The 14834-nt window shown below is 39.8% G+C and overlaps 1 protein-coding gene across 1 annotated transcript; it reads left to right on the top strand.

Moving 5' to 3' along the window:
• Window positions 1–180: 180 nt before the first annotated feature.
• On the top strand, window positions 181–14356 carry EDEM1 (ER degradation enhancing alpha-mannosidase like protein 1). The gene is made up of 12 exons (XM_085300021.1): window positions 181–433; window positions 601–673; window positions 3737–3840; window positions 4554–4725; window positions 5804–5987; window positions 6534–6708; window positions 7260–7380; window positions 7832–8002; window positions 8612–8685; window positions 9711–9807; window positions 10537–10722; window positions 11095–14356. Exons 1-12 carry the CDS (start codon window positions 375–377, stop codon window positions 11182–11184), a joined length of 1506 nt encoding a protein of 501 aa, XP_085156147.1. The 5' UTR covers window positions 181–374; the 3' UTR covers window positions 11185–14356.
• Window positions 14357–14834: the final 478 nt, after the last annotated feature.

Raw genomic sequence — 14834 nt, 5'->3', positions numbered from 1 at the left:
GGCGCCCCCGGCCGCCGCGGCGCGGTGCGGCCGTGTGACCCCTCTCGGGCCCGGCGAGCGTTTGCGTCCGCCGCCCCCGCCTCCTGGGCGACTCCGTGTCCGCAAGGCGCTGCACGGAGCGGTTGTCGCCCTGGCCTGCCTTCTGCGTTGTGGCTCTGCGCAGAGTAGTTGCAGGTGTCCGTACCGGAGAAGCAGGGTCCGGAGCTGTCTCTCGCAGCCCTCAATTAAACGCGTCCCTTGCTTGTTCTTTCTTGCTGTGCTGCGCCGCAGCTTGGCGCACGGTTTCCTGAGTCGCCCGTCAGAGGCGTGCTGCTGTGTAGTTTTGTGTATTTTCTTTTCCAGGAGCCCAGCTGCCCAGACGGGCCTCGGTACACATGCTGAAAGCTGAGTACCCGAGACTTAGGGGAGCACGGCCCCTACCTCTGCTTTTTTTGTGAGCTTTTGGTCTTCCTGTGAATTAAAAAACTTATAAGTGAGGCTGAAGAAAASAAGGTGGATGGGTTGCTTGCCTTTCAAATAGCTTGAGAGTTTTTTTTTTTTTTGTGGTCGGCTTATCATAATACCAAGTGTCTTTTTGTTACGTTTTGTTTTGTTTTCCAGTTCAAATCTGAATATCAATGATGTCCTAGGAAACTACTCACTAACACTGATTGACGCACTGGATACCCTAGCGGTGAGCTGTTAAAATATATACATATATATTTTATTCCTGTGTTTATATTGGGAGATGGTGTAGTTTGTCCCAGAGATAAATGATCAATAAATAGGAAGGAGGAAGGGAAAAGAGGTAACGAGATAACTATCAGTTACAGGGAAGGTTGAAGTGATTTAACAGAATCCATAAAATCTTGTCCAGCTTTTAGGTATTTGCCAAACCTTAACTAATCCTCAAAAATAGTAGTCTTTCAGAGAAGTCTTTAATCTGTTTAGCTGTCATAAGTTCACTTCTGTGCATGGTAAGGGTTCAGAATTTTTATGTAGTCCTCTTAAGCCAAATTTAATCAGAATCTTCAGGAAGGAAGTTCAGAAGGGTAGCGTAGGAAGCTGAAAAGAACAAATTTTGCAAATTAATTTAAAGGTACACTAATGTATCTAGGATGTATTATCAAAGCGTAATTCTTATGCTAATTAAAAATCTAAAGGCCAGTGTCTTAACAGGATGTGGTCATGAATGTCTGAAAGAATCAAGGAAATTAATTGAGTGAGAGGATTTGAGAGACGTGAAAAACTCCAGATGCCCTTGACAGTATGTGGTTCTCTTGTTTGTTCTCTTAGTGCAGTTCTTAATACTGGAAATGAGGCTAGGGAAATGGAAGTTTGTTGCAGTTGATCTGTTGGTTTATTCCCAGCCCAGGTGTGTGAAACTGAGAATCAAAACTTTATCTATAGCACAGAGCTCCTTATGAAAAGGCTTATGAAACTGCAGCTCCAAATTGCAGGACACTTGAATTGAGGCAGTAGTGTGGTTGTGATATCTGATCTCAATAGTAGGCAGGGTTTTGGAACAGGCTTTGAAGAAAAGAGACAGAGGGGAGAAATGGAGATGCAGTACAGCATTAATACCCTCGTAAAGGTGGGTCTTGTTAAGTTGATCTGTCCTGGTATTCAGCAGTTCTGGTATTGTCTCTTGCAATGATATGTTGAACTTAGACCATGGTAGATCTGATATCTTGAAGCAGCCCTGTATTTTAAAACAGAAAACTCTCTTCCTAGAGCTGGATGAAGGAGAGTATATAGAAAGTATAGGATTGATGAGAAACTGACTTGAGGGGGAGATGACAACAGAAAATACTGAACGAGAGGGAGTTACTACGTGGTGTTTTGCAAGGATCTACCACAGGGCTAAGCAGCCACAGGCTGTTTGGCTTTTGTGTGCTAAGGTTATGAGTACAAAGGGTGCTGATGAAACTTTCTTATGCATGGGGTAGAGTTGCTGACAGCAGTAGAGATCAATTCTTGACAGGAAGAGAAGACAAGAAGGCCTTGTGAAGTGTAATTAAAAGTTGCCATGTGGAGTTCTGAAATGGGAAGTGAAGGGGACTAATATCACCGAAGGTTAACTCATTCGCTTACGGGGAAAAAGGAGGAGCTGGGTATACTTTAGCTTACTGCTTGATGACAAACTAGCAGTGGAGGGGTAAGAGCACTTGGGGATGTATCAGGAGAGATTTCCAGAAGAGATGAGGTTCCAGTGACCTTTTACAGTGCTCAGATGGGATCTCCTGTGCCATACTCATGTTATTCTAGTCACTGGTGCTCAGGAAGGACGAATGTAAAGTGGAATTTGCAGGAAGTACTGTGATGATGGGAAGAAAACCCATCTTATTTGAGAAGGCTTTAACAGTTACAGTTGTTTTGCCTAGCTGAGAAGGCCTGGCTGACAGATAAGTCCGAACGCAAAGTGGTGAAAGGAGGTGGGGAGGAAAGCTGTTACAGTTGTAAAGCTGCTTCTCACTGCTCAAATAGACAATCATACGCATTTCTGATAAGACTTGAAAATAACATGATCCTAACTCAGTTTTATAGTGTATTTATAGTATGGTATCATAGAAAAGAGCTCCTTTCTTGAACTCTTTATGTATATTTAGAAACCCTCTTAGGTTCCATCAGTCTCGTTTTTGCAGCCAGGTCAGATTCTTGGCCTTCTGGAGCATGGTCAGTGCCTGTCTATATACAGTATCTGTGCTGTTTCTGTTCTAGGAAGGGTGGTATCTACAAGAATTACATGTATTCAAATTATAAAATACTTCCTATTGCTGAAATGGAATTGCAGCTCTGTGGCGGAAAGCCACAGCTGTTTAACTGAACAGTAATGTACAGAACTTAAAGCAGGAAGTGAGAGAACAGTAATTTTAACAGAAACAGCAACTAGGGATCTGTGCCGTTTGGTTGATTGCAGGTTGGTAAAACGTCTGCCATCGTTTCCTTATTTGCCAATGGCTCAAGGTCCCACCAATACCTTTGTGGGCAGTGTAGTAGCTTTTTTCCTCAAATAAAAAGCTGCTTAATACTGCTGTTAGATGCTCTTTGAGAAGCTTCTGCAGAGAGAAAGCCTATTTTGCTTTTCCTTCCTCTCAGATCAGTAGATGTTACTACTTGATAAGTCTGGATATTGGGAAGAAAAGGTAGGGTGCATTTATGCTTGACCTTACAGTAGATTTATCCAAGCAGGAATCTATTTTTTCCTTCCTCATTCCCTTTTCCTTGAAACTGGAGCTAAATTTATCTCTCTCTCTCGATATAGTTGAAATCATTCAGTAGGGAAGTATCCAAACAAAACTGATGTGAGGAAACTCCTGAACCTGGAATGCAGCGTTGAACCAAAAGCCCAAAGGGTCAGACTCTCCTGGACAAATAAATGTCAAATCAGACTGCATTGTTCTTTGTCTTGTTATATAAATATATTTTTTGAGCAGAACTTAGCTCTTGAATTCTGTGTATAGCAAAACAATTAACAAAACATTCAGTACACAAGATCTTAATAGGTTTTAGACTCTTGCTCCAATAGATCACCCATGATGCTGATTTTGTGGGCAAGAGTGTACATGAAGGACAAAAATACATCTTTGGGTTTCTCTTTTTGGTGTAAAATAGGTACGCTGTAAAGGCTGTTAGCAGGTACTTGAAGTACTCTGTTCTGTATCTACATAATACAACTGACTTAAGATGTGAACTTATTTTCTTCCACCTTCTGAAGCAATAATTATATAAAAATTTTTTTTTTCTTATGTAAAAGGTAATGGGAAATTCCTCAGAATTCCAGAAAGCGGTGAAATTGGTGATTGACACTGTTTCATTTGACAAAGACTCAACAGTCCAAGTTTTTGAGGCAACAATTAGGTATGTAGCTGAAAATTTCTGTCTTTAAAACAGTAACAAGGTTAAATATCTCAACCTTCTTTGTCTAGTAGACATCTAGGGGTTTTTTTGTTACTCTTGAAATGGAGGCTCAGATTTGCATGTAACAGCTTTGCTGACAGGTGTTCCCCATTTTGTTTATTTTCCATGGACCTTCTGCCTACTCTGTTTTTAAACTTTTTATGGGGAAAGTCACTGTAGATGGAAAAACAAAAGGCCTGTCTGCCTTGGAGATCAGTTTAAGGTACTCTAATTTTAAATGGTGATATCTTCTGAATTGCTGCTTAAAATGGTTTATTCAAGTACTGCTTAACTAGTATTTGTGGACTTTCTTTTTCAGGAGTATTAGATTTATATAACAACTTTATTGCCATTTGCAGCAGTGAGAAAGGTGGGGAAAGGCTGTCTTCACTCATAAATGTGCTTGGTATGTTGTAAGGAACTCCTGGGTTAGGGTAAATCCTGCAGAATAGGACCTAAGGATTACTGTGAATAATAGATGAATGTGACATCCAGACTTTTTCACTGCTGGTGGAGAAAACAGCACATCTGTTTCTGTGGTGAATAAATAAAAATACAGCTTGTAAGACACACAAAGTAATATTTCTATTAAAGGTGGTGTTGGTAAGGGTTTAGATGAAGAGCTAAGTTCGGATCATGTTTAGAAAACTGAGGATCTCTTCCTTATCTAATAGGGTTTTGGGAAGCCTGCTTTCTGCCCACATAATAATTACAGATACCAAACAGCCTTTTGGTGATATGACCATTAAGGATTATGATAATGAACTGTTGCATATGGCTCATGACCTAGCAGTGAGACTACTTCCAGCTTTTGAGAACACCAAAACTGGAATTCCTTATCCTCGGGTAAGTGAGCACTGTGTACCTCAACGCGGTGGGGACAGAATCTAGTTACTTGACTGTCCTGCAGCTCCAGTTCTGTGCTGTGTATGTTTGTTTATATGTGGACTTCAGGGCTGTGAACCTGCACTAAGTTATATTAATATGGTGTGGGGGAAACTGCACTAAGTTATGTTGCAGTGGACAAATACATCAGCTGCTTACCATGTCTACTGACTCTTCTTTTTAAGCTGCTCTTTCACTTTGTATGTATTGCTTTTTGTGGTTAATAGTCACCTATTTCCATGCAGTTTGGCTACAACATGTCCTCCTCCCTTCCACCCCCCACTTCTTTGTATCAAATGGTAGCAAACAAGGTAGAAGGTTAACAACAAACATCATAAAGGCAAATGATATTTAGAAAGTTTTTTATTTTTTAGGAATAACATTAGTCCAAAATATTTGTCATGCTGCATCAAATTGGGATTTGTCATTTCCTTGAATACAGTGTTGCATCTTCTGGTTTTAAACAAATGCTATCAAGAAGAAGGACTGAAGTTCTACTGGAAGAACTCTCAGTGTAGAACTACTTAGCACTTGCCTGACTACTTTTACTTTCGGAGGACAGTTGCACTTTTTTTTTCCCCCTCTAGATCTGTCAAGCTGTAGAAACAAACTTTCACTTTTGTTCAGACTGTTATAAAACAGTTTAGGGTAGTATAACTCCTCTTCAGTAGAAAGTCTTGTTTTCAAGAGAACTAAACCAGGGGAAGAATTACTTGCATCGTCCCTGGAAGAAACTGAATGTTTAGCAAAATGAGGAAAAAATGGATTGAAATTTGGAAGGGYTAACAAGTATAAAGATAGCAAAATTGGAATTTCCCACCTTTGGTGTGATACAAATTTAGAAGATGAATTTCAAGAATTCTTTCAGGAGAGCTTTTTAATGGATAAGCAAAACACTGGCTTTCTAACTATGTGTAGATAGCACACTGCATTGCAAACACTAATGAAAAGGCTTTAAAATAAAGGTAAAACTTAAGATTAGAACAAAACTGTATGAGATTATTTACAAGCAACTTGCATTACTTTACCTGTTTCATAGGTCAATCTGAAGAAGGGAGTACCTCCAAACAGCAATAATGAAACTTGTACTGCAGGAGCCGGCTCCTTACTGGTGGAGTTTGGTATTCTCAGTAGACTGCTTGGCGATTCCACGTTTGAGTGGGTGGCCAGGCGAGCTGTCAAAGCACTCTGGAATCTCAGGAGCAATAACACTGGACTGCTAGGTAATTTCTGCAYGCTCAAGATCTCTCTAGCAAGGTCTTTGGTCTCAGGTGATGCTCTATGGACTAGCTTGTTGTTTTAAGTTACCTCAGTCTCATGTGGCAGAATGCTGTTGTTCTACAGGTTTCTTTAACGTGCCATAAACTGTACTGATCTGCTTCCTCTCTACCCATTAAGTGCTCTCTTGTATTTGTRMCTTCTGTTGTTCCAGTGCCATTTTGCAATTTTGTAAGGAAAGTGGAGTATCTTAGTGGCACAGGTCTTCAAAGACAGATTTCTCATGAACCTGGGACACGTTAGAAGTTGTTGCATGTATATTCCTATTAATATAGCCTAGATTATGAATAAATATACTTAAAACAACTACATATGTACACTAATTTCTTTGTAAGTGCTCTGTAACGCTTTATATAGACATTAGTCTTTGTTACTCCCTCCCTAAGACTTGTTGAGGATGTAATATATTTAAGTTCTAGTTCTTGATTTATTTTCTCCAATATACTTGGCAGTGTTAGACTAAACTCCTCCTGTCTTTGTCTTCCCTGAAGGAAATGTTGTGAATATTCAAACTGGCCATTGGGTTGGAAAGCAGAGTGGCTTGGGCGCAGGGTCAGATTCGTTCTATGAATACCTTCTGAAGTCTTATATTCTCTTTGGAGAAAGGGAAGACCTGGAGATGTTCAATGATGCTTATCGGAGCATTCAGAACCACTTACGAAGAGGGTATGTTATTTCATATGAGTATCAGTTTCTGAAGTGTGTAAATACTTCAAGATGACAGACTTAGATGGCATTTGTACCATCCTTTTGAAAATCTATGCTTTCTTAAAAAAATATATATAAAATGTTTGTGATAGTCACTGTGGAAAGAAAATTTTAATATTCTCTTTACTCCTCAGTCAATTGATCGGTATAGCATATCAGTGCAAAGAAGCTAAACTGATCACTCTCCAAAAGTAGTAAATGATAAAAGGCCATAGGCATGTTAAGAAAATGTATTGAATTAGCCACTGCAGTACTACTTATGGCCTGAGCATATCTAGGTGAGTTTTTGGTAGGACTTCAGCTGATACAGCTGAAGGATATGATGCACCTACCTTTAAGAATGAATTTTTCTGAGATCTGGACTGACTTTCTCCTCAAAATGGCTTTCACTGTAGCACTGACAAAACTGCAGCTGTTTCTCTTTGCTAGTGCTGGTGTTGTAAAATGGAACATCTATTGTGTTTTTCTAAAATAGTGAATATTTACATATGCTTATTGTTACTTGGCAGCCGAGAAGCTTGTAATGAAGGTGAAGGTGACCCTCCTTTGTATGTTAATGTAAACATGTTCACTGGACAGCTAATGAACACGTGGATTGACTCTCTGCAAGCCTTTTTTCCTGGACTGCAGGTAAAATAAGCTTTCATTCTTTTCAGAACTGAGTGACACAATGGAGGGGTGTTGGAGAGGCTTTTTCTAATTCTGGACCTGTAAATAAATCCAAGTGTCTCTTCCAAGATGAGCTTGAWTCCGTTGGTTTGCATCAGGGTGTTCAGACCAAATTTGTGGGACAGTTCAGCTTCTGCATCAGCATAACGGTATTGGGAGGCTTGATATACTCTACTAGATTTGAGACACCTTTTAAATTTCACACTTTATCTYGGTGTTCTACATGTATCACAGTGAGGCATAAACTCCACTGATGCTTTTGTGGTGAAGGGATTATAAATTAACTTTATTTTTTATTGGCCTTTCCCTRTAAGGGGAGTGTTTTATTGTAAAAGCATATTACAATATAGTGTAGAAAGCAGTTTGCTGGCCTGGAGTGTTAAATATGCATGTTTATGGCTATTATGCCTAGGTGTTGATAGGAGATGTGGAAGATGCTATTTGTCTCCATGCTTTTTATTATGCCATATGGAAACGATATGGAGCTCTCCCAGAAAGATACAACTGGCAATTGCAAGCACCGGATGTTCCCTTTTATCCACTGAGGCCAGAGTTAGTGGAATCCACATATCTTCTTTATCAGGTACTTGRCTTGTCTGCACTAGCAGCTCAAATGTTCTGAAAAATGTTTTTGTTCAGGAAGTTGCTGTTTCTCCCCTAGCCCCTGCCAAGTACTTCATTGCTAATGGACTGTTAAAACTTAGTAGCTCTGTATCTGAATGTTCTTGTACAGAGGTTTYTGTCTAGGGAGCTGATTGTTGCGTAATGAAGTTTGCTGTAAGAATAGGCTTACGACGTGCAAAAATGGTACTAAATGACCTTTTGGAAAAAAAGCCTGACAGACCTACAAAGTAGTGTTCTGTTTCTTAATGGATATTATTGAAGTTTGCGTAATTGCTTCCCTTGCAATATTGTCCAGGCACAGTCTATAACTAGAAGCAAGTACAGTAAATTAAAATAACTTCTTCTGACTGCAAGAAAACTATCAAAGAATTTGGATTTACTACAGTCTTTATTAGGTTTTTGCACTAGGGCAAATGTGACAAGCGTGCACAGAGTAACCAAAGGCATGCTCCTACAAAGGTGAGTTTACCRTAATGCACAGGAATATGTGACACTAGTAGGCCTCTATTTCAAGTGTTCTACAACATTTCCAGATTACTGACTCTACCTTTTGTCCTTCTCTGTCCAGGCCACAAAGAACCCATTTTACCTTCATGTAGGAATGGATATTCTACAGAGCCTGGAAAAATATACGAAAGCAAAGTCAGTCTTCAGTGTTTTCTCTTCTCTCACTACTATATATGCATATTTTAGTACATAAACATGCATATTTTATTACATAAATATACATATTTGTATGTGCATTTATATTGTTTGTACATATAGATACCTTTATGTAATAAAACATGCACATCTTATTATATAAATACATATATAGAATCCAATCTGCCAAATACAGGTAAGCAAACAAAAACCCAAACATCCCCATTCCCCAAAGGTTGATTTAKTTGTTGAAGAGCTATTTCGTTCTCATTTGAAAATGAAATTTTAGTTCAGTGACAAGTTTACATCTTCAGAATTTTATAACTCTACCTTTTAAAATGTGTTATTGGTGATCTCTTGCCCAAAGTTGGCAAAATTGCAACTTTCTTCAAAAATAAGTCTCACTTTTTTGAACCTATGGTGTTTAACTGGACTTGGGGATAGTCTCTATCTCTTTGCATATTAAACTTCTTCTCAAGGCAGTAACTCTGAATCGTAATTTTAATATTGAGTATCTGAACTTTTTGCAAGACTTGGAGGGGGGACAGTGGATTTTTAGTCAACTGTTGATATTTACTACTTTCCTAGTCAAATCTATAGGAATCAGATGACAGTATAAAACAGTGCCATTTTGCAGTTAAGTGGGATTTGGACTGCTCTGTAGAGGGTGGTCTGAAAGAACCAAAACTGCAGTGTGTGACAGCTTGTAGTTTCATTGTTTGGGAGGAGGAGGAGTAATTAGCTAGAAAGGAAACTTTTGCAGGCAGAYTAGCATTTTAAACCTGAATCTCTTATGCGCTCTATATGGGGAAATTGCCTGTTTCGTTCAGAGTAGGGTGACTTGATAATTTGTCTTCTCTTGAAAGACATTTTTAGTAAAATGCCACAATAGAATAGATAAGCCAATAAAACAAAGTTTTATTTTAACTCCATTCCTAGTGACAGATGGAACGGTCTGAACTTAGGAAATTTTTAGAGATCTAAATGTATGGGTGCTAAATCCAAACTAATCTTAAAACTTCCAGGTGTGGCTATGCTACATTACATCATGTTGTAGAGAAGACAAAAGAAGATAGAATGGAGAGCTTTTTTCTCAGTGAAACATGTAAATACTTGTACCTGGTACGTATATGTTCTTCATTTTAAAGGCATCCTCTTGTGAGCACGGTATGCAAGCAGGACCTAGTGAGCAGGCAGGACGTATCAGAGCTTATCAAGAGTGCGTTCTGCCTCTTTCTTAACGCCCCCTTTCCCAACCTGGGGGTGCAGGCAGGAGCTTGGTTTTCTGAGCCCGGGCTGGAGAGTCGGCAGCCACCGCAGCGGCGCRAGCTGGGAGGAGGGTGCAAGGTGGAAGGCGGCTGCTGCTCTGCTCTGCTCTGAGCTGAGCTGCTGCTTGTAGCCATTGTTTGCCTAGCAGCGGCCTTTGATTTCGCCTCATCAGGCTTTGGCAGTCACAGGAGGAAGGGTTTGAGCCAAAACTGCTTAAACTACTGTTCTCAAGTACCTTTTTTTTTTCTTTTTTTTTTTAAAAAAAACACCTTGGATCAAATGGAAGCTGTGGATACCAGCCTAGAAATGACTGTACAGTGCGGCTTAGAAAATGAATGGCAATAAGTTGTGCGAGAAGTATTTCTCTCGCTCTCCACTCTTAACTGCCAAAATAAATCCCTTGCATTAAAACTGCGTATTTCCAGTTGCTCAAACAGTAGCTACCTGTTTAGTGCTAAAAAGTATGCTTTTTGTGTGATCCTTCAAATGCATAAGCATGTGCAATTTTTTTAACATTTTAATGATCAAACACAGAAGTGTTGCATGTATACTTGAGCTGTTTCTGTTGTTTCCCTTGTTTAGTTGTTTGATGAAGAGAATCCAGTGCACAGATCTGGAAATAAATATATGTTTACTACTGAGGGACATATTGTGTCTGTGGATAAACGTTTTCGTGACTCTCTGTGGCAAGATACCCTCCCTGGAGAAGAGGACAGCACAGAAAAAATCAGATCAAATGAACTGAAGACAGTCAACTTCAGTTCTAATGTAAGGAATATACAGACTTTTTCTGATTGTGTTAGTGGAGAAGGAATTGATGTTGAATTGGATTAGGCAGTGGAAAAAGAGCCGTTTAGGAGTGCCACTTCAGGGCTCTGCATTGTTTCTTTTCTAAACACTACAGATCCCCTATGAAAAACACTGTCAGTACTTGGAGTGAAGCATTCATGAAGGAAACATGTCTGTGCTGCATCTAAGTATGCGAATGGTGAGGGGAGGTTGGGAGCGAAAGTGCTATGGGGTGTGGTTTTCTGTACTGGGAGGAAGATCTATGGTCACTGGTGCTGAATAGGTTAAAGAGGGTACAGGATTGACTGTTTGCAGGTTCGAGTTCTTAAAACCTTATGATTTTCTTAACAGTGTAACAGAGTCCCAGATGAGAGGAGATATTTGCTGCCATTGAAGAGTAACTACATGAGACAGATTGACCGAATGGTGGGCTTGATCTGAATAGCTCTTCAGAATAATCTTGATCATATGTCGGGAGGAGCATGGGATTTGGCTCTAGATCTTCTTGTCCTCTGCAGCTACACACCTGCTATGCTGAGTCACTTCGGTATCCCCCTGTGCTTACTAGTTTTCAATTACGGACTTGAAGGGAGATCTTGTTCTCTTAGAGAGCTGTCTCCTGAACTATGGTAACTCCACGTGTCACCTGTATACAATTTTCTTATTAGATGACTTCCTATGAAAAATGTTACTGCAAATGAAGGCTGGATATACTTTTCACAAAAAGAGAATTGGCACGTGCCATTTAGCTACCTCTTTGTAGCTGCATTGCAGATGTCCCTTTAGAAAAGGGTCTGATATTTAATTTGAAATGATCTTGGGATTGGGGAAGGAATGGGAAAGTGCAATTTCTAACACCACGTTTAATCATTGAGTTATTTTGACTAGCAATACACAATCTTAAGTACTACTCAGGTAGGAACCCGCTGGTAGTGGGTTTTGGCTGAAACAAAAATGCTTTGTCTAGAATAGTATTTTGAAAAGATAACTCCTGGTCATGTAAGAAGTTATCAGTATAGTCATGAGATCCCTTGTGTACACAGTTGTATAAAGCTACGCAGTCACAAGAGCTTGTAGCTACAGAAACCATAAAGTAATAAATCAGGTGCCTTTTTTGTAAGGGGATAGGGAGGGAAAAGGGGAATGTACAAAGCCATTCAGCTCTCTAAGCAGCTAACTGGTATAGCTTAGCTGAGCAGGTATTCCAAAAGTTACTGTGTCATGTATCTAGTGCCTCATCAGGAGAGATACTGCTGAAGTGAAGAACCGTCTGAGAGTAGATGAAGAACAAGCTGTTCCATGTTTCTAATAGCATTAATATGTTAGTGCCTTAAGTTTGTCTTCAATAGCAGGAAAACCTGAGCTTTCTTGGGGAGGGATAAATTATTTTTGATCAGTCGGTTGCAAAATTCAGTGCATCTGAAAGTAACTTGAGAGGCTTTTATTTCTTTTTTTTTAATAGGGGAATACTGACTACTTTGCCCATCCCAAAGAATACTTCAGGGCTGGATTTTTTTTCTCCAAGTCAGTGTAATTAAAGTGACTGTCTCCGCATCCTTCTGGGGCGGGAATTAATAGGAAGTCTGAGGCTGCAATGTGCTAACTTCCTTCTGTTGCAAGATGCAGTTTTGTGTATGTCATTGTAACAGGGTCATGCCTGTAGTTGCTAGTAGTGTTGACTGTAGTGCTATCTTGTACCTGTAAACTGTGCCTTTTGGTTCCAATGAGGAACGATGAAAAACTACTGTTTCTCTAGCCTACCATATCCAAGTGCAGCTTAATACATCTGAGGAATAATTGTATGTGAACATTCAGAAAGAAAGCAGTCGATTTCAGGTTGGGTTATTGCGAGAATGAAAGCAAACTGAGACCAAACCGACTTACTCTAAGGATAACTTTGTTTTTTCTTTTTTTCCCAGTTGGATCCCTGTTGCTCTCATGATTATTTTATTATTTTTTTTTTTTAACTGCTGACTATAGTTGAAGTAGCTGAACACTATTGTTGTGTTTGTAACTTTTAAATTAAGGCTAGAGTAGGGGAGCAAACGTGTTCTGCTGTATTGTCACCATACAGTAAAATTCATAAACTATATGTTGCAGCTCAGAACACTTCTAATAAATATGAAGTTAGCGCTGAATCCTTTAATATATGGATGCATCTCAGGGACCTCTACAGGACCTTCTATAATAGTCGAATATTGTATTCAGGCAAAAAAAATCCTGTCTTCCTAGTCTTGATGAGTATTTTTTAGGTGTTTTTTTGGGGGGGGGGCGGGGAGGAGAAGGTGATGAAGGCAAGGTTTTAAGATTTCTCAAAACATTGTGATAGGATCAGTTGCCTTTATAGCTGAGGGCACATCCCCTTTGGAAATGGTTTTGCAAAGGCATTACTAGAATGTCTTACAAATGATTAATTGCCTATTTCAAAGCAAAGCATAAGTTCGGAGTGTTATGATCCAAAGAGGTACTGGGAGTGATGCAAGGTATAGTTCCTTAACCCGTAAACTTTAACTGGGYGTGCTAGTACACTGCAGCTTGCAAACGTGTAAAGTAACAGAAGTGCAGAAGGATGCTCGAGGGAGTGCCTCTGCCTGACAGGGAGGCAGGAGACAAAACTGTCTGTTTTGAAATGCTGCTGCTGGGCCAGATCACTTACTAGTCATGACTTTGAAGTGAGAAGTGCTCAGTAATGTGAAAGCAAAATACACAGCATTCCAGAACTTGCCATTTAAAATCACAACGTAGTGGATGCCAATACAAACATTGCCCTAGGTGTGCTCGTGGCTGCATCTGGCAAWGATTTTTCCCCAACTCACGGTTTAGCTCTCTCAGAATGTGCATTATATATCATGCAATTGCCTCTCAGTGTTTTGTGCCTTGCAAAAAAACCTGAGCCCTGGTAAGGGCTCCAGGGAAGTGTTATGCACAGAAATCTGTTTCAGAATTTTCCTCAGAGAATTACGTAAGCATTATGAAGTTGCGGCTGTTTTACTTGTTTTTCACTTCTTGTGTATCACCAGCCCTGGAACGAAAGGTAACYGTAGAATAGAGCAGTAGAGACGCGTAGTACAGCCTTTCCGCCCTTGGCGGCTTGCGCCGTTAGTTCCAGTGCCAAATAGTGTGTGATCGGCTTCTGCTTACAAACAGTATTGGAATTTGCGTTGCCAAGGTGACCGGACAGCCATCTTTCCACAGGAACGATTTCGCCWGCTGGGACAGTGGTACTGACTAAGCGGTGAAAGGCTTTGTATTCTTTAAGGAGCCAACTTCTCTTCCTCTTTGTTTTAAAAGTACTTTGATGTATTTTACTCTGTAAACACAGGGCATATGTTATGCAATAAAATGGAAATCTTTTTAAAAATCAGTGCTATCAAAGTGAAGTTGTAAACATTGCTGGAATAACTTGCAGAAACACTTTTGTATTTCTCAGTATAATGTGCAATATCACTTTCCTAACTAAAAATGCAGTGTATGCTTAATTGTTGTTTTTAAACAARGTATTTAATTGGGGATGGGAAACTTGGAAAAGGACCAAATGCTCTTTCATGAAATGTCCTAAATTTTCAAAATTCAGAGCTTAAATTTTACAAATTTACATTAAAATAGTATATTTGACGACTTGTATCTGTGTTTTGCTTACGGTTTTGCAAGGAGATCGTGAGGCTTGTAGGTGATTTTCCAAACATGGAAAAGAAATTAGTGTATAGTCTTAGAGTGTATATGTTCTTTGCCATTCATTAGAGATGCAGAAACTTGGGCAGTTGAGGGTAAACTGAAGCCGGGGTGGGTAAAGCAAAACRTACCTGAAGTCTGCCTTCAAGCAGATTTTTGGCTCCTGAAGTCTTTGATTTGTCTAGCCTGGAGTACTCARCCTTTTACTTCAGTGAAAACCAGAAGCCTTCACTCAGTTCTCTAGTTCTGTGGTAGGTGTCGGGGCAGAATGGAAGTCTCTGCTGTGTGCTACAAAAGCAARGGGGTTTTGGTGGTTTTTGTTTTTTAAGCAAGCCAGCCTTGGTCACTAGCCACTACGACTGCTAAAAGCATTGCTCTCTACTAGAGCAAACCCTGCTTTACTTCCTTTACTTAGCAGT

This window comes from Rhea americana, unplaced genomic scaffold, assembly GCF_003343005.1.
Source record: "Rhea americana isolate MKP2758 unplaced genomic scaffold, rheAme1 scaffold_16, whole genome shotgun sequence".
NCBI classification, from domain to species: Eukaryota; Metazoa; Chordata; class Aves; order Rheiformes; family Rheidae; genus Rhea; species Rhea americana.
Note: the sequence above shows the minus strand (reverse complement) of the source record. Positions and strands in the feature narration are given on the sequence as shown.